At 33.3% G+C, this 22,447-nt stretch overlaps 7 protein-coding genes and 1 non-coding gene across 10 annotated transcripts; 3 read left to right on the forward strand and 5 right to left on the reverse strand.

Moving 5' to 3' along the window:
- The first annotated feature begins 770 nt into the window (after positions 1-770).
- On the forward strand, positions 771-1,116 carry LOC17894088. The gene has a single exon (XM_006301232.2). The coding sequence runs from the start codon at positions 771-773 to the stop codon at positions 1,050-1,052; it is 282 nt and encodes a 93-aa protein (XP_006301294.1). The 3' UTR covers positions 1,053-1,116.
- A 183-nt stretch (positions 1,117-1,299) lies between these two features.
- On the reverse strand, positions 1,300-2,091 carry LOC17894136 (WEB family protein At1g75720). Its single transcript, XM_006300267.2, has 2 exons — positions 1,956-2,091; positions 1,300-1,860 (listed from the first exon to the last, which is right to left on the reverse strand). The coding sequence occupies exons 1-2, from the start codon at positions 2,079-2,081 to the stop codon at positions 1,387-1,389; spliced, it is 600 nt and encodes a 199-aa protein (XP_006300329.2). The 5' UTR covers positions 2,082-2,091; the 3' UTR covers positions 1,300-1,386.
- Positions 2,092-2,493: 402 nt separating this feature from the next.
- Positions 2,494-6,312, reverse strand: LOC17894047. 3 transcript variants are annotated; one of them, XM_023787692.1, is made up of 11 exons: positions 5,887-6,312; positions 5,578-5,750; positions 5,398-5,458; positions 4,769-4,896; positions 4,360-4,652; positions 4,211-4,271; positions 4,075-4,129; positions 3,932-3,992; positions 3,437-3,839; positions 3,230-3,358; positions 2,494-3,127 (listed from the first exon to the last, which is right to left on the reverse strand). In XM_023787692.1, the coding sequence occupies exons 1-11, from the start codon at positions 5,939-5,941 to the stop codon at positions 2,738-2,740; spliced, it is 1,809 nt and encodes a 602-aa protein (XP_023643460.1). In that variant the 5' UTR covers positions 5,942-6,312; the 3' UTR covers positions 2,494-2,737. The 3 variants fall into 3 exon arrangements, with proteins under 3 accessions (XP_023643460.1, XP_023643459.1, XP_006302028.1); XM_023787691.1 differs by having other exon boundaries at positions 2,494-3,133; positions 5,887-6,311; XM_006301966.2 differs by having other exon boundaries at positions 2,494-3,133; positions 4,211-4,250; positions 5,887-6,310.
- A 2,017-nt stretch (positions 6,313-8,329) lies between these two features.
- Positions 8,330-8,401, forward strand: TRNAT-CGU. Its single transcript has one exon. It is a non-coding gene; the product is annotated as a tRNA-Thr (tRNA).
- Positions 8,402-8,884: 483 nt separating this feature from the next.
- On the reverse strand, positions 8,885-9,753 carry LOC17895209 (gibberellin-regulated protein 1). The gene is made up of 3 exons (XM_006300511.2): positions 9,601-9,753; positions 9,464-9,503; positions 8,885-9,336 (listed from the first exon to the last, which is right to left on the reverse strand). Exons 1-3 carry the CDS (start codon positions 9,673-9,675, stop codon positions 9,155-9,157), a joined length of 297 nt encoding a protein of 98 aa, XP_006300573.1. The 5' UTR covers positions 9,676-9,753; the 3' UTR covers positions 8,885-9,154.
- A 5,908-nt stretch (positions 9,754-15,661) lies between these two features.
- On the reverse strand, positions 15,662-17,722 carry LOC17895785 (putative ER lumen protein-retaining receptor C28H8.4). Its single transcript, XM_006302616.2, has 6 exons — positions 17,324-17,722; positions 16,876-17,075; positions 16,450-16,590; positions 16,298-16,378; positions 16,056-16,180; positions 15,662-15,949 (listed from the first exon to the last, which is right to left on the reverse strand). Exons 1-6 carry the CDS (start codon positions 17,544-17,546, stop codon positions 15,901-15,903), a joined length of 819 nt encoding a protein of 272 aa, XP_006302678.1. The 5' UTR covers positions 17,547-17,722; the 3' UTR covers positions 15,662-15,900.
- A 1,743-nt stretch (positions 17,723-19,465) lies between these two features.
- LOC111832186 (F-box protein At3g07870-like) lies at positions 19,466-20,623 on the reverse strand. The gene has a single exon (XM_023788557.1). It carries the CDS (start codon positions 20,621-20,623, stop codon positions 19,466-19,468), a length of 1,158 nt encoding a protein of 385 aa, XP_023644325.1.
- Positions 20,624-21,193: 570 nt separating this feature from the next.
- On the forward strand, positions 21,194-22,389 carry LOC17896299. Its single transcript, XM_023788107.1, has 3 exons — positions 21,194-21,569; positions 21,692-21,775; positions 21,872-22,389. Exons 1-3 carry the CDS (start codon positions 21,270-21,272, stop codon positions 22,208-22,210), a joined length of 723 nt encoding a protein of 240 aa, XP_023643875.1. The 5' UTR covers positions 21,194-21,269; the 3' UTR covers positions 22,211-22,389.
- Positions 22,390-22,447: the final 58 nt, after the last annotated feature.

A 22,447-nucleotide genomic window follows, 5' to 3' on the forward strand; every position in this document is an offset into this window, starting at 1 on the left:
ATTCATTATACGGCAAATTCAACCTATGATTAATCGTACGTTGATTACTTCCTTTGTTTCTCCTCTTTTCATTGAAAGCTTTAAATCTAAAGAAAATTTCAGTCCAAGTCTATGTCACTACTATGTGGTATATTACGTTGGTATACTACTAAGTGTTGCTGATGTTGTACAAAACTTCAAGACAATATCAATACATTTGTAATGCAGCCACATTTACAAGAAAACACTTGATTTATATAAGTTATAGCCTCTGCACTAACTAATTAATGAAAATCAAAGGTTGCATATAATGGGCTCAAAAAAACTTATGCATATGCAAAATATGTTTTTGTTATCTGAGCAATGCGTAGCGGTAATTAATTCTAGCTATATATGAGAGTCTATGACACTGGTCGGAACCATTTGTTAATCTTTATTTTTGTTCACTCCTGAATCATTTAAAACAATAATTTGGAGACAAATAAAATCGGATAAAGAGCTAATTAAGATACTTAAGATGGGGGCCTACATATGTTCATAGGATAAAACACATCTCAAGAAATTCTTTGGTGGTTTAATCATTGAAACACTCTTCTTCCTGTTTTTCCTCCTTGACGAATCATTACAAATTTTACTTCGGGAATTTTTTTATTTTATAGCAAAATTCAATGCTAAGTTGTATATTAAACCATATATCAAAACTATGTGTACACGAGCTTTTCACCATTTATATAGACAAACCCTTCTCAAGATCCAAATTCATTTTAAACGACCAGTTCGATTTATCTTTCATGAAGCTCTTCCACGGGCTACGTAAGTTTCTCATGAGGCTCATCGATCTCACTATCCCTTCCTCCTCTCACCGGCGTAAGACCTCCGCTGGTCATTCCCGCGACAGAGAGAGGTTTGATCCGCCTAAGATTTCTTGTAGTAGTTCTTACTATTCGTCTCAAGTACACTACAGTGAAGCTATCGCAGATTGCATAGAGTTCTTCAACAAGTCGTCGGCTATGTCTTGTGATGGAAATCATCATGAAGCTCGTCATGTAGATCATGACTGCTTTTACGTTTAGTGATCAACATCTCAACACTCAAAACTCACTCTCTTCTATTTCTACCTTTTGCTTGAACATTTGATTCGAGGCTTTGCTTTTTTATTTGAGTTCTTTGTGATTTTGAGAAACTTATATTATGGTCATTTATATAATTATTCACATTTTTGACAACTGTTTTCTAGGTAAATTTCTACTCGAGATACAAAAGTTTAATTTTTATTTCAAAAATTAAGGAAAATATAAGAAGTATTTACGAAGCCATACATACATGAATACATGTATGTAACATTATTATGGAAAAAAACACACACACACAAACATAGCAAAAAAATTTTTTAGAAACCAAACTGTTTCATTGCAAAACCTTTTTCTTAGAAAATATCCCACCAATAAACAAAGGGATCAAACTCTTCTTCTTCTTCTTTGTCTTCGTCTTCTTCTCCTTCTTTTTCATCGAAGGATGTCTCTCAAGAAACATCTCCACCACAGAACCATTATTACCATTCGGGTTTGCGAATTTCACGTATCTCTTCTCACTCATCGATCTCAACGTCGGACTTCTGATTGGTTCATCATCAGCCCGAGGAACTAACACTTCGAATTTGGTTTTGAATACAGTCTCGTCGTTTCTTCTCTTATCTGGTTCCTCAGGATCTATTCTCAGCTTCTGGAGCTCTTGTTTTGTACGTTCAAGCTCTTCCTTAAGACAAAACAATGAGTTTCTCATTTTTTTGCTTTCTTCCTTTGCCCTTTTGAGATCATGTTTTGTCTCTTCAAGCTCTGTCTCAATCCCTGATGAATCTTCTTCCCATTTCTCATCCTGCATCTGAACATTTACTAATGGTTACTACAAGAATCAATCTCGAAATCAAAATAATCATATGGTCATTAATTAACTCGAATTTATTAAAAGAGACTTGCCACTTTGAGATGGTTGGAATAGACTTGGCTCGCTAAGACTCTTTCGCCAAACAAAGCAACAGCTTCTTTGACAGTTTTAAAAGGTGCCGTTGTGTCTATCTCTGCTCTCTTCACCGTCTCCATCATATATGTCTAGTTAGTGCCTAGCTCCCTGTGGTGAAGCAAAGAGTTACATAAGCTTGCTGCTTATAGCTATGTGACTTTGGGATTGAGTGAGAGACGGACGCAAAGCATATTATTTTCTTCATCTCCACTTCTTCATAATACTCTTTCTTTCTAATTGTTTTAATATGTAATAGTCTTTCACTCTTTTGTAATATATATTGTTAATAAAAATATTATTAAACTGATCATATGAAAAGACACTCTGGTTTATTCATTTTTTTCCTTTTCAATGTAATTAGCCTCGTTCAAATATCATGTAACATTCTCTAAAACCGCCAAAAAAAATTAATCAGATTTTTACTACATAAGTAATTGGAGCAATTCGCTTGCGGCACAAGAAACTTAATGCTGCACCTTAAAGAGATTTAAAAAAAAAAAAAAGAGTGACTGTCTCACTTTGAGAAAATTTGCTCCTTTAGACAACTCCTGGATCATTTACATAAAAAGACAATAAATGTTTTTTTCTCAAACGAGTGGGATTCAGTCATCTCTCACTGACAATCCTTGTATATCCGATTCCGGCGAGGACAGAAACAGATCTCTGTTTTTTTTTCCACTCAAACCATCTGTAAAAGCCTTAAGAGAACTATTTAACTATAAAGCAAAGCAAGGCAGCTTCACGACTGCTCGTTGCAGAGTAGTTGCAATTGTGTCCTTGTATCCTCATAGATATGTGGCATATGGTGTTCTTGTCTGTTCATCATCGTTCGTGAAGGATTGTTGTTATGGTGATGGCTTATTGACATTGCTGCAGCAGCAGCCATGAGACGATGTTGCTGTTGAGATACATTGTTGGTGTACCTTGGGGAGGAAGCAACTTGGAGAGGCTGTTGAATACTAGTCAGGTTCAAGGAGAGGTTTGGTTTACTGTATTGGTTTGATTGCATGGTGTTCCCATTTGTTGGTCTGTACTGAGCAGCCCATAGCTTTTTTTGAAGCTGTTGCTGCTGCTGCTGGTTTGCATTGTAAGCGATTTGGAATCGACTGGCTAGATATGGAGAAAGCTGCTGCACCTTACAAGATGAAATAATGTTCTTGTGTTACATTATGTTACTGAATCCATTAATCTTTGCTAGTGAGGAGAAAATTTGGGTCAGAGCATAAAAAACCTGATGGCTAGAAGTTGCAGGTGAGAGTTGGCTATTGTAAGCTGCTGAGAGATACTGTGGAAATGAGTTTGGAAGTGGGAAATGAGATTGTGTTGCTCCAGAAGATGCTAGAGTTAGGAAATCATAGCTCTGTCGTTAAAAGAGAAAAGAGATATAAGAATCAGAGAGAAAACGAATTAACCAAATAAGAACAGTGATGTATATTACCTGTTTCTGTGAAGTTTGTGGACCATTGAGATCAAGAGCAAGCTGAGTCCTGTCTTCTGGCATAGGTTTCGGGTTATGTGTCCTGTGTAGCTCGAGAAGACGTAGATGCGGGGTTTGGTACCTCTTCGCTGGAGATTCCTTTGTTTTAAAGTCACTAATGGTTTTCACCGGATCAGGGAGTCTGCGTTCTGACATTTCTGAAGATCTTTGCTCAATTTGGTTAAGTGTCGTGGGACTACTCTTACTGGTCTGTAATACTTTAATGAGACGGGAAATGTAAATGTGAGAGGCACATTTCTTCAACTTTCTTGGCTGGACTCTTAACGGTTCACTCAAGAGTGAAGCAGTCCTGGAAGGAGAAGCAGCTTGACCCATCCAGGGTGGAAGCTTTGTAGATGATGGTCTGATTTAAGAAAGAACAATCCGCATGTGTAAGAGAAGAAACCGAGCAGCACAAGAACAAATTAACATACAAGTTAAAAGGTTAGGAGTTACTTTGAAAGAACTTGAGCTCCTGAATGAACAGTTGAAGATAAGCCAGGCCACAGTGCAAGACCTTTTAGAAACACAAAAGTCAGTATTAGGAAAACGGTTCTTAAGTCAAGCTGTATATGTGATACAGAAGTAGTTTTTATTACCGTTGCTCTTATAGTCCATGTCACTAGTTGCAACCTTTGTTTCAAGGGTTTTTGCCTAGGAATTTCCAGTGTAATCAGTAAAACAATATGCATCTAAACTAAGAAAGTAAAATTCAGAAGGAATCAGAGCGCTTACAGGTTCATCAGTCACATTCACTGAGTTGATTTGCTTCAATCTATCAATAAAATCAAACATTCTGTATAGTTAGACAATTTAAACCACCAATCAGATTAAATAACTGACAAAATCAAAAGACAAAACTTAAACAGGAACTGGCTACAAACCCTGTTAGGCTGAGCTGGTTATCAGATTGCACCAATGGCTTTGCATCATCAGTCTGCTTAGTTTTGGCTGAAGAGAAAACTGAAACCGCCGGTTCACGCGATTCAGCTTTTGCATGGTTAGCTTCCACAACCAAAATAGAGTCAAGTTTGGTAGTTTCTTTCTCATGATCACTAGTCTTCCTATCAAAAGAGACAGTCTGAGTAAACATTCCAGCTAAACCGTATAAAGTCTCTGCAACCTCTTTCTCATCTTTCGAAATCATCATTGACTCATGAACAATAGCTTTTGCTTCCTAACAAAAAACAAAAAAAACAAAAAAACCATAACTCCATCTTTTAGTAAACTGTTCTTCTATATATGTCTTACAAAAAATTTGAAGTCATTAAATAAAAAAACAACCAAACCAACCATTTCTTGATTCTCCTTCTTTACTAACTCCTTGTTAAAAGAGTCACTACCGGTTTTGGACCGGTTAAGTCTCTTTGAGACAGAGGATGAGAACTTAGACACAGATTCAAGATTCCGCTTCTTCATGGCTGCAATTGAAAAGTGCACAAAAACAGATAAAAAGTGGTAAAAAAAAAAAGTTAGCAAAAACAACAAAAAAAGCAATTGCAGGTTTAGAATTCGAGATGAAAAAAGGAGAGTTCGTTCCACAATTGACAAAGACAAGCTAAAAAGAAAAGAAAGAAGATAGAGAAATAATAATAATATAAGTTGAAGATTGATGGCTTTTGATTTTTTATAAAGTAAGAAAAAAAGAAAGACATGTAAGCAGAATCTTGCGTCCATAATAAGAAAGTGAGAATGGGGAGAAAAAAAGCAAAAGAGTTTGCTTGAAAAATAATCCAAAATCTCCACACAGAGATTCAAAAGCCAAAAGAAAAATACCATAATCTTCCCAACTACTCAGCAAGCAACTGAGTTTTTTTACTGACACATTAGCAGGTCATTAAAGGAAACACACCAAAACATATTAAAAAAAACAAAACATTCGAGTTTTATTTTTAATATCATTGGGGTCACGAACAACGCACCTGAACGAAGCTTACGTGGTACAGAGGCATGATCCACACCATTAGTTGTGTCTTTCAAATTCTGAAGGATGAGAGAGAGAGAGAGAGAGAATTAAATGTGAAAAGACTTGAGAAAAAAGATGAGGAAATTAAGGGATAGTGGTGGAGAAAATTAAGTTTGCGTATTGATGTAGAAGTTACCTTTTTTGGAAGCTTAGATTTCTTCCTAGAAACCTCGTTTTCTAAATCTGAAGGATGATGATGATGATGATGATGGTGAAGAAACTTGTAGTCATAGCTCATCATCTCTCGTTTCGGTTTTTCATCAGCTAGTCCAAGTTTCTTCAACATTCCTTTCTTCGATTTTGCAGATCCTAAACGAAACAAAAAGTGAGACAAAAAAAAAAGAAACAAAAACAGAGCAAACGAACGACGACAAAAGAAAAAAAGATTGGATTTTTATTTCTTCTTTTGTTGGTTTCTGAAACACAAAAGATCAAATCTTTTTACCAGATTGTTTAGTGGTTCCTCCACGTCTCATCACATCTCGCCGACCCATTTCCATTCTTCTTTTCCAATTACTATCTCCACTCAAACCAGAGGTGAAGAAGAAGAAAGAAGAAAGAAGCTCAGACTCAGATTGAGAGAGAAGAACCAAAAAGAGAAAAAAACTCACTTGTTCCACATCTCTGCAAAAACAAAAGGAGAATTCACACACTTGGATTTTAAGATTACAGAAAGAAGAAAAGAGAGAAAAGTAAAAAAGAAAAGAAGGACGTTAAAGAGAGAAAAGTTGTAAAATCGTTTCTCGTGTCTCGAAGAATCAGGTTCTTCGTGAGAAAATAAAGAGATGAGACAAAAAGGCAACCAAAGAAGACTTAAAGATGAATAACCCCAAAACCAACACACAAAAAAAAAAAAAGGAAAGAAGGGATTTTTATTAAAGTTTGTACATTACAACCCGTGAATAAAATAAAAATAAAAAAGGTATTTTGTAATTAGTAAGAAAATAAAGAAGAAGAAAAGTTCATTAATTAATGGAGTCACTGTTCTTCATTCAAATCAAACATTGATATGTATGTAACTGACAGAAGAAGAATCAAATTATTAAAAATAAAGAAAAAAAACGTACAGAGTGTACGAATAATATCGGAAAATAAAAAGAACACAGAATGCATAGAAAATGTAAAAGAGATCAGTCCAAAACCTTTCTTCTTCCAATATTTGTAATAGCTCAAGCTCTGTGTATACTGTATAGTGAAGACGGATACACCGAAGCTGTCGTTTCGCTTTTTTATAAATGTCACAAATCACAAATGTGACACAAACCCCAAATAAAAAAACGCTCTGTTTGGTTATTATCTTCATCAGTGGTGATCCAACGGTATGTAGTTAAGGGAGGTAACGAGAGCCGTCCGATTGTAGTGACACGTAGTGAAACTATGAGAAGATCAATGTGTCAGACACGTCAGCACCCAGAGCTGACAAAATAAATAAAATGGTACAACAAAAGTATTATTATTATTATAATAGAGATCTCCATGGGTTTCCTATGGTATGATATATAATCCCGTACCACCCCCTTTGGATATTTTCTTTCTTTTGTTTCTGTGCCTAACAACAACCAATTGAAATTGGAGTATATGTAGAAAAAAAAAGTCAGTAAGTAAACAATACTCTAATCAATTTGACTTTTTCGAAATTTTTGTAACGTTTTCATTTATTAGTAAAAAGGTTTTAATTGAGATAGATGTGGTTTGATCAGATGACCAGTTAATTAATTAATTAATTATAAGTGGCTAAACGGCTAACCAGTTAAATTGGGTTTGTTGGACATCTAAATTCCCTTATGTTAATACACACACTAACTACACTACTATTGAAACTAGCTAGGTGGCTATTTATTTTCCATACGAAAGGACCAAAAGTACAATTACTTCAGAAAATTATTATTGTAAAAGTTGGAGAACCGGGTCTCCATAACGCAAACGTCTGGCTGTCTTCCATAAATACAAGAGAATGTCACGGCGTTTTTTACATAAAATCTCTTCTTCTTCTTTAATGATTGTATCTGTTGTCTCGTCCAATAAGAAACGGCATGGCTTTTTTCCTCTCCTCCTAACTAGAATTTTTAGACTTTTGGTATTGAAGTGTGATGTTGAGATCGAACTTACTAGAGAGTGTAAGATTTATCATTTCACCATCAGTCATCTCTCACACACTGAAATCGACAAGTCTGGTGACTTCTTCTTCTTCTTCTGCCAACTGTCTCTCTTTTCATCTCTACTGTCTACCAAAAAGATTTTTTTTCTTCTCTTTTTGCGATTCTTTTTTTCAAAAATCTTCAAGTTTACTTTTCGACTTTTTATAAGTTAGCAGAATGCGATTTTGGGAAAAAGGCCCATAAAATACGAGTTGAGTTTTAAGTGTAAGTGTGTGTACCTAAAATAATGTATCCCAAATCAAAAATTTGGTTCCAACAATAAGATCCACACATGTGTCAAACTAGGCCCATATAACGAACAATTGTCCAAGAAAATATGATAAACTTATGAATTTTAGAATATAATGGTCTCGAAAAATATTGGTACTCTTTTTCTGAGGGATGATAAAACTGATATTATTTCCAAAGGTACTCCCGATGACCTCCACCATCCAGTCACGTCGGCGAAGCCATGACAGGTTGTCGTAATTTTCGTACGTTCATGGCGGAATTAAAGCCGCAACATGCCGCCAGAGTTATAACTAAATCCTCAAGCTTCACTCATATTATATAAGCTAGTAACTTACTCAGTCTGATAGAGATACTAAACGAACAAAAACGTATAAAACGTGACAAGGGAATTTCACTAACATCAGCCAACCAAACGTGTCTGTATGCTGTCTCCCATTTCTTATGAGATTATTAATTATTAATAAATAAATAACATTAGGATTCTTCCAATATTCGAAGGCCTCCGTAGCATAGTGGTATTGCGTTCGCTTCGTAAGCGAAAGGCCGCGAGTTCGATCCTCGCCGGGGGCTTTATCTGTTTCCTTCTTTTTTTTTTTTTTTTACGAACTTAAATATGCACCTCTTCACATCTATGTGTGGCCCAAGTTTTGGAATATATATACAGTAGCTGTCGAATAAACAATATCGATGTTAACCAAAAATCTTTAACCAAAATTCCATCTAAAATGATTAATAATATGACATATGCTCTCGGTCCTCCACAAATGAAATTACATTCTGATTCTGGAGTACATGTATTTAGTTTACTCTATATATCGCTCTTCTCTAAACCCAAACTCATGTATATATATATGATGTAGAACGAAACGAAGCATTATTTTTACATGGTCGTGATAAAATGATATGATGTAGCAAAATAAACCAAACTAAGACCCTTTTACAGATAAATAAATAACATCAATACACAAGCTGTCCAAATAGTTATCATCTTGTATCCATATCTTTCCAAAAACCCGCTTAACATAGAAGAAGAAAAAGGATGGTATAAACAAATAACTCAACAAAAATAACATAATTTTATTGCAACATGAAATAATACAATGAGATTATTGCACGAATCGATATACAAAATAATAAAAAAAAAAAAACTCAAAAAACCAGGAAAAAAAACACTTACACCAAAGATAGACCAATTATAAATACAGTACACTCACTCACAACGACAACGTACGGTTCTCGTTTATTATTCGATCCACATAACAAAGACTAACAAAACGACATATATAGTCGCATTATCCGAAGAGCTTTAAGTTGTCCAGTTCCTTATGGGCACTTGCGGCGGCCACCGTGGGTGGTGAGGCTAGCGTAGCACAAGCACTTGTCGTAGTTTCCGTACGTGCCAGGTGGTACACAGTTGCACCTGGAGCAGCAAGTCCCGCACGCTCTGTGACACAGCCTCGGCCTCCTTGATAGCCTGCACCGTGCTTGACACGCTCCTCCACAATCTATACACAAATAAATTACACACGCACACAGATTTTTATTCATTTTACTACTCAAAATCATACGTTAGTAACTTCTTTGATATAAATTTTGATCTATATGGACAATATGTGGAATAAATGTAATTACCGATCTTCTTGGCGTAACCATCTTTTTTCTGTGAGGTTTCCTGCAAGAATATATTGTCGTATAACATGTGAGAAATATGTTTCTAAAAAAGAAAAAAATATCATACCGAGTAAATTTTGTGATGAAACAAGACGTACCAAATCAGCCTGAACGAGTTGAAGAACAAGAAGAGATATGAGTAGAGAAGCAATAAGGGCTTTTGAGATAGCCATAATTCTCGAAGGAGAGAATATGAGAACTTAGAGCTCAAGATGAATGTGTGTGTTTGTAGTTGTTGTGTCGAGATGAGAACTTGGAGGCTTCTATTTATAGCCCTCCTTAGGATGGGCAACCGACCCCATTGTTCGGTCTAGACTATTCTTTTTCATTTTCATTATTTCTTATTACTAAATAGTTTTCAGGAAAAATAATTGCTTTCTGAAGTTTCAGAATATAATTATGATAGCAAGTAAGCACTTTCCAAGAGTTGATGATGATGATGATGATCACAACCTAAAAAAATACACATACATAATTATTCAAGTCGAAACAAATATTTTCCATTAAATTCTTTTTTACTATTGATAGTATGACGAACATGGTTAATAGCAATATAGCATATAAGATATAATTTCTCTTTTTTCTCGAATGGGTCGGTTGGTGCGTATAAGAGTTTTGCGTACGCGGAGTCGAGAATATTGTGGTGGGGAAAACAAATATATAAGGATGTTATTATTATTAGTGGTCTTTGGTTTTAATTTGATCTAAATGCATTCGGTATATTTTCTTTTCCAGCGAATCTGTGATTAAATAATATCCAATGTTTTATGTGATACTCGTTAGATATATGTATTATTATTAGACTTCTTTTGATGTACATAAACCTAAACTCTATTATTGGTTTCGCTTGGGTTTGGTAAGTTTTGGTTTTAGTTCTACCAACGAATCTTAATACAACGACAATAATTTATTCGAACGATTTTGACTTTTTTTGACTTCCTTAGTGAGTATTTTTACGTTAGAGATTGTTAAATTATACATAACATAAAATTCATAAACTAATACGTTGACTGTATATACAATATACTTCCGGGTTTGAAGTAGTAATATAGATGTTCCTCTTTTTACGATGTATATGATTCACTGATTTATGAAAAACGTGGAAAACTATTTAGTTTTTTTTTTGTTTTTTTTTTTTTTTGCTAAGCTTAAAAATCGTTGAGTAATAATTTGTTTTGGTGAATCATATAACAAAATTTGTTGACATTTGAGAGAACACCACATATATATTTTTAGAAGTCCAAAAGTAATTAGGATTTTGGGGAATCCTACTAACAATAGTTTGTGGAAATTAAGAAACAAAAATAGAAGCAAAATGAAAGAAAGTGGAAGGACACAGTAATTGTAAGGAATTAGCTAATGATGGAAAATAATGAGTTAGAAGAGTTTTGATGAGGTTGATCAGACAAGAAGGATGAGAAGATGTAGACGTGAGTGGTCCTTTTTATGAAATACTCTTTTAACTTCATCATTCACAGCTTGCACTTCCTTCCTTCTTATGACCCACCTTTTCGTCTTTACATTATTTTCCTCTTTTCAATTTTAATTAAAAAAAATATAAAATCGATTTCTAGATCAATCGTTTATGTTTTGTCTCAACAATACCATTTTCTTATGGTCCACTCTCTGTATCTTTTTATTTTTCATTTTACATACTTTAGCACATACAATACCATCGGGAACCAGAGCTGATGGACTAAGTCTATTCTCCAACACCAATAGAGTTTAGAATATATATAGTTCATTTCTATTGTATGATTCGACGTTGTTATTCATTTAATCAAAGACCATGCATAGGTTTTGGAGGAATCGACGACATATATATATATAAGAAAAACAAAAAGGCTTTGGAGACACACGACATGATGTTGCAGTCTTACAGATGCAATTGGCCACTACGCTTGAATTATATTCTCAGTGTAATTTAAGGCCAAACAAATCTCTAAAACAACAAAAAGGTTTAGAATACATGGTTTCAGATTGTTGCATGCACTTAACCAGTGGACTACTTTTTTTTTGTTTTTGCTTTCTTAAAGGAATCTTTAGGACCAATATATTTATATACATGAATGATGCGGTCCAAAACAAACGCTATACTGAAAATAAAGCGAGCACAACTTCGTGTATTGCTGTACGTAGCTGGAAAATATACCTCATTTTATAAAGATCACTTGCTTTTCATTCTGCATTTCAACTAATTAGCGTCGACATAAAATAAAAATAAAATATCAATAGAAAATAATAAATGATTGAGACATAGGTAGAGAGACGTAGAGTAGATGTAAAAATGTGACAAGTTAGAAATTGAAATTTCGAAATAACAGAGAAACTGGGAAAAAGGTAAAGAAAGAGAGAGGTCACTGTCCTCACTGGTCGCCTGTCTTCAGTGTTTGGCTTTTTCACCAACCTTATCGAACTCCAATCCCATCCACACGCACACACGCAACACACTTTTACATAGAAAACATCTTTTCTTATGCATGAAAATGTCACTTCAGTTATAACACACATATGGTACTAGTCGTTTCATTGAACTCGTCTACGTTACGTCAAATCTCTATTTGCACCCAAACTTGGACTGTTTGAAGTGTACGATGATTATTAATTTTACTGTTTTCAATAAGCACATTCGTTTTCTTAAAACGAATAAAACCCAAAAAATGGATATACCGTATGCCGTATGGTTAATTAAGAAAAAAGTGAAAGAGAAGTGAGATTCTAACGACAGCTGTGAAGTGTTGTTTATTCACAAATTAATAGCTGTTATATAGCTAAACGCCAACCTTTTGATCTCTCTTTACTTTATTATGTTTTCAAGCCCAAAATCCATTTACAAATAGATATTTTTATACTAGTATATAAACTGTTTGATTGATATTGCTCGAATTACTACTATTCGATGATTGATATTGTACGAAGTTAATGTAATTTTTGTTTTATAATGTGATTTTGAAGGTTCAGAGATTGTAATCTAGTGATTCAAAATCATATAGTTGCTGTGTCATGATCCAGATTCAACTTTAATCATATGCATGTGTCGTAGTACGTAGTATAGTAGTGTTTTTACCAAAACTAATGTGATTTTGGTTATGATTCTTAAAACAATCATTAATACAAATAGATATGATCAAGATGGAAATATAAACAAATTGAAGAAATTGGATTTTGACGTTATTTTGTTACATATTTTGCCTCTTTATCGCTTGTTCGACAGACGAAACAGTAGTAAGACGAACTCTATGGAGTTTTAAGTCAGAAACTTGGATCCCTTAAAGCAGACATAGAGAATCCCACCGACCAAACGATTGTCCACATGTGTATTATGTTTGGATTGGCATCAAACTACATCTTCAGCCAACAATATCTAGATTAATATTCAATGACATTATTATACATGAAAGTGTAATATCTTTGGTAAATTATACAAAAAAAGAAAAGAAAATGGTGGAATATTAGGTGAGATGATTACAGAATCCAGCTGTAGCCGCCGCCAAAAGAGTCGAATCGATAATAAAATACAAATTTGGATAAGCTCAGACTTGAGAGACCTTTTCAGTTAAAAAACAACTCACAAATGAAGAGCTAATACATAGCCATAGAGAGAAAAGAACAAACAACTGCACCATCAATCATCATTTTGCTCTTTAATATTATTGTACGTATGTATTTCGTTTGTAGAAAAGAAAAAATCGAGAATAAAGAACTATTACACCAAAGAGATATGTGACATTCTGAACCAATATAAAGCATAGTCTATCTCTGTTCTGCCTGAAAACTTGTTTTTTTTTTTTTTCAGTACGAATAGTAACATCCGAATCATTTATGTAGTTGGTAGTTTCATGATATAGAAGAAATGCAGATGATTATTAACATAGATTCAAACTTACTTTTTAACCAAGTTATGAGCGTATAAATTTCTTGCAAAGTCTTCCTTAGCAATTGTTGGGTTTAGTCGTTTATGTGGTTGATGTACTGTATATATAACTTGGTTATACCATACCTGGGTATCAGAATGGTTGTTAAGAGTGTCACCTACCTTTTTGTTGTTTTGGCCAAAGTACAGATGGATTCTTCAGCAGACTAGCTAATCTTTCTAGCAGTACTGGTTTGAGTGTACAAGCACGAGGAACGTTTCCTTGTTTTCAATCTGTTCAGTCATCTTATCTCCGATATTCGCATCTGCAAGATTACTGTTAAGAGAAAAAAGCATATTGAAACGGCCCTTCATCTCACTTAACTGCAATACCATCGCCCAAAAAAGCGATAAAGAACCTGGCGCATGCTGTCTTGATGTTGTACTTTGTGTACTCGAAATTGTTGGGAAACGGCTTACTTGTTAACTTTTACTTATTTCTTGCTCTTAGAAGGCTGTGATTGGAAAATATAGTTGCAAGAAGAGGATTTTTTTCCATCATTGGGACATATAATTGGATCATCTAGCTTTTGCCTTAGGATATCTCTTGCCATTGTTTGAAGTTGAAATTTTCTGCAACAATAAGAAATGAGATCATTGTAGATTAATAGAACAAGATTCATGTTAAGCTATAAATCTGTTATAAAGTGATGCTCTGAAAATGTTTATCTCTGATAAAGGGTATTTACCTGAAAATGTGGCAGATGTGTGGTGTACTTCTTTGATGGGTGCAGTGGACGCAAAGCTAGAGCTGCCAAAATCTGTAATAAATTACAGAAAGCATCATAATTTTATTTAGTTTTCTATTTCTGAAGTACAAATAAACCTCAGTGAAACTAGATGAATATTACCTTCTTGTTCATAGTTCTAGCTTATAACTTGGATATCTTTGCCAACATCTCTTCCTCAAGTTATTTACTGCTTCCTTTTTTGTTCACAATTCTAGGACATCTTCCAATAGGCTGCATTGAATATAACCAAAAACGAATTATTATTGGCTGAGTGACAATTTATTGTTAGTGATACAATTTATTAGTGATACTGACCCTTTACGGCTTCCTATGGTAACATGAAGCATTTGCCTTTCAATACAATAAAAAAAACATTATGTAAGCAAAACAGACATAGCGGAAGATAAGAAGATAACAACTAAAATAACTAAAGCACAATACAAATCTACGTACCTGCAGAATTCCTTTAGTTGTGATGTCAAATGCAGCATAAATCTGTCATGTGCCATCGATACAAATCTACGTATCCCAACTCTCTCCAACCGAGAATAACAGTTAAACTGCTCCAATGTATTCCTTCACATAGTTTGCTGAATAATTGCGTCGATTATATTTTCAAATTTCATAGATTAAGGACTCCATAAACATACAAAAAAATATATCTAGTAATTAGGTACTACAATTGTTTGTCCAAATTCCAAAAACAAAAGTAGTACTACATAAACTTTACCATATATCTAGTAATTATTTAAAGTTACTGATATTAAATAATTATATTTATCATTTTCTTAAAGAATAATATAACTTTGGGTACTTCCTCATTATTTTTCTTGTTTTTTTTAACACTATTTTCTGGAGTTCCTTTATAATTAGGAATTTTGTGCAAATAAACCCTTTAAGTCGCCATTTTTTACAATTTTACTCTCAAATCCAAGAAAATGCAAGTTAATCATACAAAGTCAAAAATAAATACGCACTATAACCGTTTTCACTATTATCATATTCTAAAAAAATTTAGAAATAATATATCAGATTGAAGCCTTCGTGACTAGAATTTCAAATATATCTTTAGAATTTTCAAAAAATAAATATATATGACCCTAAAATCATTTAAAAAACAAATTTTTATCTGGTATAAGGGCTGTATTTCGTGTTATTCTTGACTTAGTATGATTGTTTTGCATTTTTTTGGATATAGAGAGTAGAGTTGCAAAACCAGACTTGAAAGGTTTATATGCACAAAACTCTTATTGTAAATATGTAACCTTTAAAACTATTAAATCAAATTTGATCAGTATATTTACGATGAGTTAATTAAATGATCAAATATAAATGTATATCCAAATATATATATTATATTTTCTAAAGTTAAGGTCTCTTTTTTTTTGTTCTAACATACTATATTTAATTTTTTGTAAAATACCCATAAAACAAGCAACTTAAATTTTAATTTTTCTAAGTTGTTTGAAGCATCAGTGCATTATATTTGGTTGCTACTGCCAACAATTTATGTAATAAATTAAAAGCTGAGAGGCTAACTTTAAATTAATATGTCAAAATCTCTAATCAATTCTCTTTTTTTCTTTACAAGTCCTCCAACAAAAGAAAAAAAAAATACATAAAGGGAAGAGAAAACAAAAAAGAGAGTAGAGAAGACTCAAAACGATTAGCATGCGCCATATGGAGCATTACTCCACAGTATCTTCTTCTTCTTCTTCTTCTTCTTCTTATTCTTCTCTCTTTTCCATCAAATTTTACACAACACCTGAAGGGAGACGAAGAACGAGCTGACCACCCATTAAACTGCCCAACACCAAAAAAAAATCGAATCTTAGAACACTAGAACAATGTCATTAGATCATCCATCATATACGCAATAACAAGCAAGCAAAAACATTTTATGATTTACCTCTTCACATAGTAGTAGCAGAAGTCGGCGAGAATAAAGGTTTGGACGATTTCAGAGAGGAGGACCATCATAGGCCAGAAACCATATCCTAAAGCAGTCAATAACCGCCCTCGAGTGTCCAAAACCTATACCATCGTCAATTTCTTCTTATTATTGTATATTACAATAAAGTTTGCAAAACTGCGTATATATGTATGAAGCTTTATAGTTAAGAGGCCAAAAAAAAACAAAGAAAAAAAAACCTGAAGGACCCAGTGTGCACAACTCAAGAACCTAGCTATCCCCAAAGCAAATACATAATGTGCTGTGAATGGCTCCACGATCTGAGACAAGACATGCGTTACTAGTTTAAGCTGGTGAAGGATAGAGACTGGTTTCAAGCTTTTCAATGTACCTTAGTGTTTTGCATGACTCTAAGTTGAGGAAGAACTGAAACAGCTTCAAGGTAAACGCAGAAGGCCCAAGAAATCTTGTTAAGTATATGGTGATGTGTTGATGGGTGAACGAGAACAGATAGAACAACACATGGAATAACCTGCAGCCATGTATATATAAGAAAAAAAGCTCAGAAATATAAATGGACAAAATACACTCTTCACAACTAGACAACATGTCACTACAATGAAACTCAAACTGATAGTAGCAAAGGAAATCTAGCAAAATGGTCTGTGTTCAGTAAGAAAAAAGTAGCTCTTTAGGTGATCTAATATGGAAACAAAATGTTACTACTTTAACACAAGTTGAGATTTCAAACAAAAAGAAAAAAGAATCAATATGAATGAAATTCCAAGAAAGGAACAATAAAGGATCAACAACTTACGACGTAGTAGATAGCAAAATTGTCTTTGTCTTCCATGTAACTAGCTTTGAGAGTAAAACGGATCATATAGATAACAAAAAGAGTAGTCACCAGTGTAGCCGAATCAAGCAACGTGTGAATATCAAACTCCATCACAAAACTACAATACAGTCTCACCGCCAAAAACAGAGCCGTTAGCTCTTGTGACTTCAAAGATAATCCTGCAAACACACACAAATAAAGATTACAAAATTACAAAATTAATCTAATCAGGTGTTCATCAAACAATTTAAATCTCATATACATCTACACGCAATCTAATTTAATATCTTCCTGGGAAGATGTATCAGACAAACCCTAACTTGAAATCAATTTCAGAATCACTCGTCCTAATCAAAGCCTAAACCAAGAAATCCAAAATATCAAAATCAAGAAATTTCGAAACTTTAGCATAGAAATCGATGATTACCAGCACAAGTCTTCTCCTTGGTGAGTTTGTAGATAAGGACGGAGATACCAAGGGCATGAACAGCCTCAGCAGCGACAAAGAGATTGTCGTGGTCATGAACAATCATCCTCAACAAAACCAGAGCAGTCATGGCAGAAACAACACCGAGAAAAGCTTTAACCTTTGGTGGTTGCCGGCGAACCCATGTCGTCACGGCGTGGATCGGCCTCTTCGCCGCCTTCATCTTTTTCGATTCGTTTCTTTTTCACTTTTCTTACCAAAAATAGAAACGGTGTAATCGAAACCTTTAGGACCAGATCTGTCTCTTTTCTAGGACCGGATTGATTATGTTGGACGATCAGGTGATTTTTATTACACTGTTTTTTTTTTGGATGTGGAGTGGGCAAATTGGTAACGCACCCACCCAGCAAAAAAGTTACTCTTTTTTTCTTCTTCTTCTTATTACAAAAGAAAACAAACAAAAAAAAAAGTCGAAAAGTTTAACACTTTGAGATGATGACACGTGCAAGGTTAAGTTTGTTTTAGGTGAAAATTAGATTCGTGGTAAGCCAACGACTGCATCTTCTCTTTGTATCCATTAATTTGTATTGAATCGTGTTTTTTCCCCTATGATTGTTAATATCACTAGAGAAAACGAAAATGTTTGGCTGTTACATTGGAAAGCTTTTGGCTTTTGAATCGTTTTTTATTTAATATATAGACTAATGTACGTACTTTCATTTTAGAATATTTGTTATGAATTTGTTAAGTGATTTAACTCGATTGTGTAGTATTGATCTATAATAATTATGTGTGTTTTGTGTAAAAATGTCTGGTTCTCCAAGTATGCATGTATTTAAAGATGTTTCATGATTCCATATAAATGAGTATACCTTTTTGTCATCTATTAAAAGAAGAAAGCAAAAAAGCTCAAAATCATGGGGAAACATGAATATATTTTTGGGACATTTTTAAAAATGTACTAAATTTTATACAAAATTTGACAACTACACTATGTATTATTGTTATTTGAAAACTATACTTTTTAATATTAAAATGGACGAAAATACCCTTTTATTTAATCACCAATATTAAATAAATTAATTAAAAAATAAAATTTTAGTTTTAAAAATACTTTTAAATTTTAAAATTAAAAACGTATTAATATTTTTAATAACTAATAATTATAATTCTATAATATATTTTTTAAAAGTAATAATTATATTAATTTTTTGGTCAATACAAATATATAAAAAAAAAAAGATGGCCAAATTTTACTTTATTAAAAAATATGTATTTTAAGATTATGTAATCAATAATATATATATATATATATTATTTGATAGACTTATTTTATTCAATGTTGATTTATTAATAAGGTTGATATTTTGAACTATTGATTTGTCTATTTACTTATGTTGACTTAATTTTTGTTGTTGTTGACTTATATTACAAGAGTCGACTTGTTATTTATTTAATTGATTTTTTACATTGTCAACTTTTTTAAACTGTTGATTTTTTAGGGTTAACTAGTTTAGATATTTAGTATATTAAAGTTAAAAACATTTAAATATCGTTTTCAAAATTTTCTATTAAATGAAAATTTATGAAAATTATTTTTATATTATACTTATTTAAAATTCGAATTAAATTTTAAATCCAAAAGTTTATAAATATTATAAATTCTTATTTAATTTTAATTATTGTTATTATTATCTATAATAAATTAATTTATAATTACTACAATAAATTTTAAATATTTGAATATTTAATTTATAACCAGTAATTTATTTTAAATGATATTCTTAAAAATAAATTATTATTATTTTCAGTTGTAGTTACTAATTAATATTAGCTATAATAAATATCTAAAATATTTTTTAAAAATTCGAACATAATTAATTAATTTCTAATAATTTTTTTAAAAGTAATATTGTAAAATATATTAATTTTGTTTTTTGGTTTTTGTATTATTAACTTTTAATTATTAATTAAGGGTAAAATAGTCATTTTTAATCATACATAAGATACATTTCAAATATTTAAAAGAGTTGGTGTAAAATTCAAATTTCTACTTAAAATTAGGATACAACTACAAAATAATCCTATATTTTTTTCTTTATAAGATAAATTAAAGCTTTGAATTAATCTCACAAGAACAATTTAGAGAGACAAAAGGACATCATTGTAATGACAAAGCTGTAACTCTCCGGATGATAAACCCCCAACGTCCTCCACTTCATTCTTGCTCGTGTAGTAAATATGTATCTCACTTGGAAACAGAACCTGGAAGATCACACAATCAGATTGTATATCATGAATCCTAATCGGAAACGTTGGATAGTAACGGGTGAATGTCTTTTCGAGCCCGATTCTGTGCGTTTTAGTCCAAGCAGATCCATTTGAGCCACTCATCATCCAAAGCTCCATGTTTGGTGCAAGAGAATTGTAGTCTGCTACCCAGATATTCCCTCTGATTCCACATAAGCTAAAACGGTGATCAGGGTTGTCTTCAAAACATGGCGGTGGAGGCAGAACAGAGAACTTCTCTTGTTCTAAAGAGAAAGACACGATCTGTGGAACATGTTTTGTTATCCAGTAAAGGAACCCATCAGCGTGAGATGGAGGGTACGGTTTTAGAAGATAAGGGCATTCTATTTCTTGTGGTTTCCATTGTGAGATCTTGAGATGATGATCGTAATTTGCTCCTGTGATTGTGAGAGTGAGTATCTCGAATTTGCAGATTGGGTGATAAGGAAGAAGAAATCTGATGATTTTGTATTGTAATGTTGAGGAAACAAAACCGAAGGAGATAACAAAAGGCGAAGAAGAAGAAGAAGAAGAAGAAGTGGAAGATTGTGGTATTTCTAGGAGTCTTTGGTTAATAGGGTCGAAAAGAAAATGTTCCTTGTCGATCAAGATACAGATAAACTGATGGTTAGAAGAGAAGACTCTGATTCTTTGTCCAAGGAAACGTTTTGTGATGGGTTTTAGTGTTTGCTCATTGTTGCGATAAGTCTCTGGAAGGAAGTCTATCAAAAAAGATTTGCGAGCGGTGAGAACGGCGTGAGCAACGTCGTTGGGTTTGGTGAAGAGGAAGAGTTTGAGATATACGGATTGGGATCCGTGGGAACCGGTGAAGGCGGTTAGGATAGAGAAGGAGTCAATGAGAGCATGGCGGTGGTGGAGACGGAGGAAGTAGGGTTCAGAGACTAGGGAGTTAAACTGCTTTGAAACTAATCGGAGTTTTCGTAGTGTTTTGCCCGGAAGATGAGACAAGATTTTGAGAATAACTTCTGGAGGCAGAGAAGAAGAAAACATCTTGTTTACAAGGTAAATGGAGAAATGAGAGAACACATGAATGTGTCGTGTATATTATTTGTGTATATGCTTGTTCGCCAAGACTTCATGTTTGGAAGTTAAAGAGTGAGAAAGTCAAGTATTCCCAGTTAATTTTATTTATGTTTCCTTAAATTTTAGATTTGATATGTAGAGATTGAGAAAGAGCTCTCTTTTGTAGACTGTAAAGTCTGTAAATAATAGTCCAAGTCAAGCGAACAGGTTTGCTTACTAATTGAAAATATGCATATTTCATGAACAAATATTGTAAAATTAGCATTTTTAAAAATAACAAATTGGGGATTAATTCGATTTTTTTTTTCTTCCTTTTTCCCCAAAAATGACAGAAATTAAATGTCTAAAAAGGTAATTAAGACGAAAACAAGAAACCCGAGAATCAAAAATAAGAAACTAAAAACTGTATTGACACGTGTCATAAAACTAGACCATCAACCACTATGCGATATATGAAATAAATAAATAAATAAAACGAAACAAAATCTTCAGAGAAAGATTTATCTCATATTAAACCCAATCGTTTCAAGCCAAAGAGAAGAGACTCCTCCCCAAAAATTTATTTTTTAACATTCGTGTCTCTTCTCCGATTCATTACTCAAAAAAACCTTCAATGTTGAAGAAGAAGAAGAAACAGAGTGTATCAATGGAAGATCACGGTGACGGCATAGGCAAAAAACAAGAAGTTTTCGATATGATAGAATACGAAGTTTCTTCAGCCTTATTGGAACTTTCGCATCCTGTTGTATTCTCTTCTGATTCTTTTCCTTTGTTCCATAAATGGGGTCGCACTAAAAAAAGGTCTTCTTCTCTTCACTCCCATCCTCCGCTGATTAAATCGGTCGGCGATATGGGAAGTAATTCGAGTTCTTCTTGCTTAACCGGTGAGGCCAAGAAACCCAATTCTCAAACCGTAAGTCTTATTGTATTATTTCTCTGTTGACTTGTTTGTAGCATAGTTTATGTATTTGTTTAATTATATTGGAGTTTGTTAATTGTTTTGTTTGTGTGTGTGTTTATGAAAAAATACGACAGATTAAAAAAGGATTAGAAGAAGAATTTTGTACGAAAAACCAGACATCTTGTTATCAGCCAAACACATCTTGTTCAGTTCTCGAGGTCTGTGTTTTTTTCTTTTTTTTTAATGGAAAATGTAAAGCTTTTTTAATTTTATTTCCATTTTTTGATCATATTTGGTGAATGAATATACTACAGGCGGAGATGGGTTTACTTAGGGCTCAAGTTGGATTAGTAGCCCAGCCCATTAGTGATGGTCATTATCTTGTACGTCATCTGCAACCGTTTATTTCTGTTGATCGTACGGTTAACGTGAGAGATGTGGAATTGCGAATGGAGGAGCGACGTGGCTTTGATCTGAACCTTCCAGCTGCAGAGGAAGGTAACCGAATCGTCCCAATGGTTGGTTTTCAGAGAGTGGCCGCGGCGGCAAGTAGTAAAGTCCAAGCAGCTGCTCAAGCAAGACAAAGAAGATTAGGTTTGATTCGATCCAAGAAGCTCTATACTAGATTCATCTCCTCTTACCAACTCAAGTAGCTCTTTTTTTTTAATGTGTTGGTGGCTTTTTGTTTTTCTACCTAGCTAATAATATGTAGCAGATATCATATAATGTAGGGTTTTGATACGAATATTCAACCTAAATTGCTAGTTTCCATTGGGAAAAAAGGCAAAGTGTTGGTTGTGTATAATTTTTATAAATGGAAACTCAACAAGGATTCAGAGCATCATTACTGGTAGGTTTTTAGTAAAATCTTAGGCTAAAAAAAATTAAGA

Source organism: Capsella rubella, unplaced genomic scaffold, assembly GCF_000375325.1.
Source record: "Capsella rubella cultivar Monte Gargano unplaced genomic scaffold, Caprub1_0 scaffold_2, whole genome shotgun sequence".
Classification (NCBI taxonomy): domain Eukaryota; kingdom Viridiplantae; phylum Streptophyta; class Magnoliopsida; order Brassicales; family Brassicaceae; genus Capsella; species Capsella rubella.

Excerpts from the sequence above, each read along its gene's own strand:
- LOC17894088 (XM_006301232.2), top strand. The coding sequence starts at position 771 with ATGAAGCTCTTCCACGGGCTACGTAAGTTTCTCATGAGGCTCATCGAT.
- LOC17895785 (XM_006302616.2), bottom strand. The coding sequence starts at position 17,546 with ATGAAGGCGGCGAAGAGGCCGATCCACGCCGTGACGACATGGGTTCGC. Across the intron at positions 16,591-16,875 it reads ATTTTGCTATCTACTACGTC|GTTATTCCATGTGTTGTTCT; the intron begins GTAAGTTGTTGA and ends ACATGGCTGCAG. Across the intron at positions 15,950-16,055 it reads TGCTACTACTATGTGAAGAG|TTTAATGGGTGGTCAGCTCG; the intron begins GTAAATCATAAA and ends GGTGTTGGGCAG.
- LOC17895209 (XM_006300511.2), bottom strand. The coding sequence starts at position 9,675 with ATGGCTATCTCAAAAGCCCTTATTGCTTCTCTACTCATATCTCTTCTT. Across the intron at positions 9,504-9,600 it reads AACTCGTTCAGGCTGATTTG|GAAACCTCACAGAAAAAAGA; the intron begins GTACGTCTTGTT and ends ATATTCTTGCAG. Across the intron at positions 9,337-9,463 it reads TGGTTACGCCAAGAAGATCG|ATTGTGGAGGAGCGTGTCAA; the intron begins GTAATTACATTT and ends ATTTGTGTATAG.
- LOC17896299 (XM_023788107.1), top strand. The coding sequence starts at position 21,270 with ATGTTGAAGAAGAAGAAGAAACAGAGTGTATCAATGGAAGATCACGGT. Across the intron at positions 21,570-21,691 it reads AGAAACCCAATTCTCAAACC|ATTAAAAAAGGATTAGAAGA; the intron begins GTAAGTCTTATT and ends AAAATACGACAG. Across the intron at positions 21,776-21,871 it reads CATCTTGTTCAGTTCTCGAG|GCGGAGATGGGTTTACTTAG; the intron begins GTCTGTGTTTTT and ends AATATACTACAG.
- LOC17894136 (XM_006300267.2), bottom strand. The coding sequence starts at position 2,081 with ATGATGGAGACGGTGAAGAGAGCAGAGATAGACACAACGGCACCTTTT. Across the intron at positions 1,861-1,955 it reads ATTCCAACCATCTCAAAGTG|ATGCAGGATGAGAAATGGGA; the intron begins GCAAGTCTCTTT and ends GTAAATGTTCAG.
- LOC17894047 (XM_023787691.1), bottom strand. The coding sequence starts at position 5,941 with ATGGAAATGGGTCGGCGAGATGTGATGAGACGTGGAGGAACCACTAAA. Across the intron at positions 4,130-4,210 it reads TGAATGTGACTGATGAACCT|GCAAAAACCCTTGAAACAAA; the intron begins GTAAGCGCTCTG and ends GGAAATTCCTAG. Across the intron at positions 3,134-3,229 it reads CTGCAACTTCTAGCCATCAG|GTGCAGCAGCTTTCTCCATA; the intron begins GTTTTTTATGCT and ends TCATCTTGTAAG.
- LOC111832186 (XM_023788557.1), bottom strand. The coding sequence starts at position 20,623 with ATGTTTTCTTCTTCTCTGCCTCCAGAAGTTATTCTCAAAATCTTGTCT.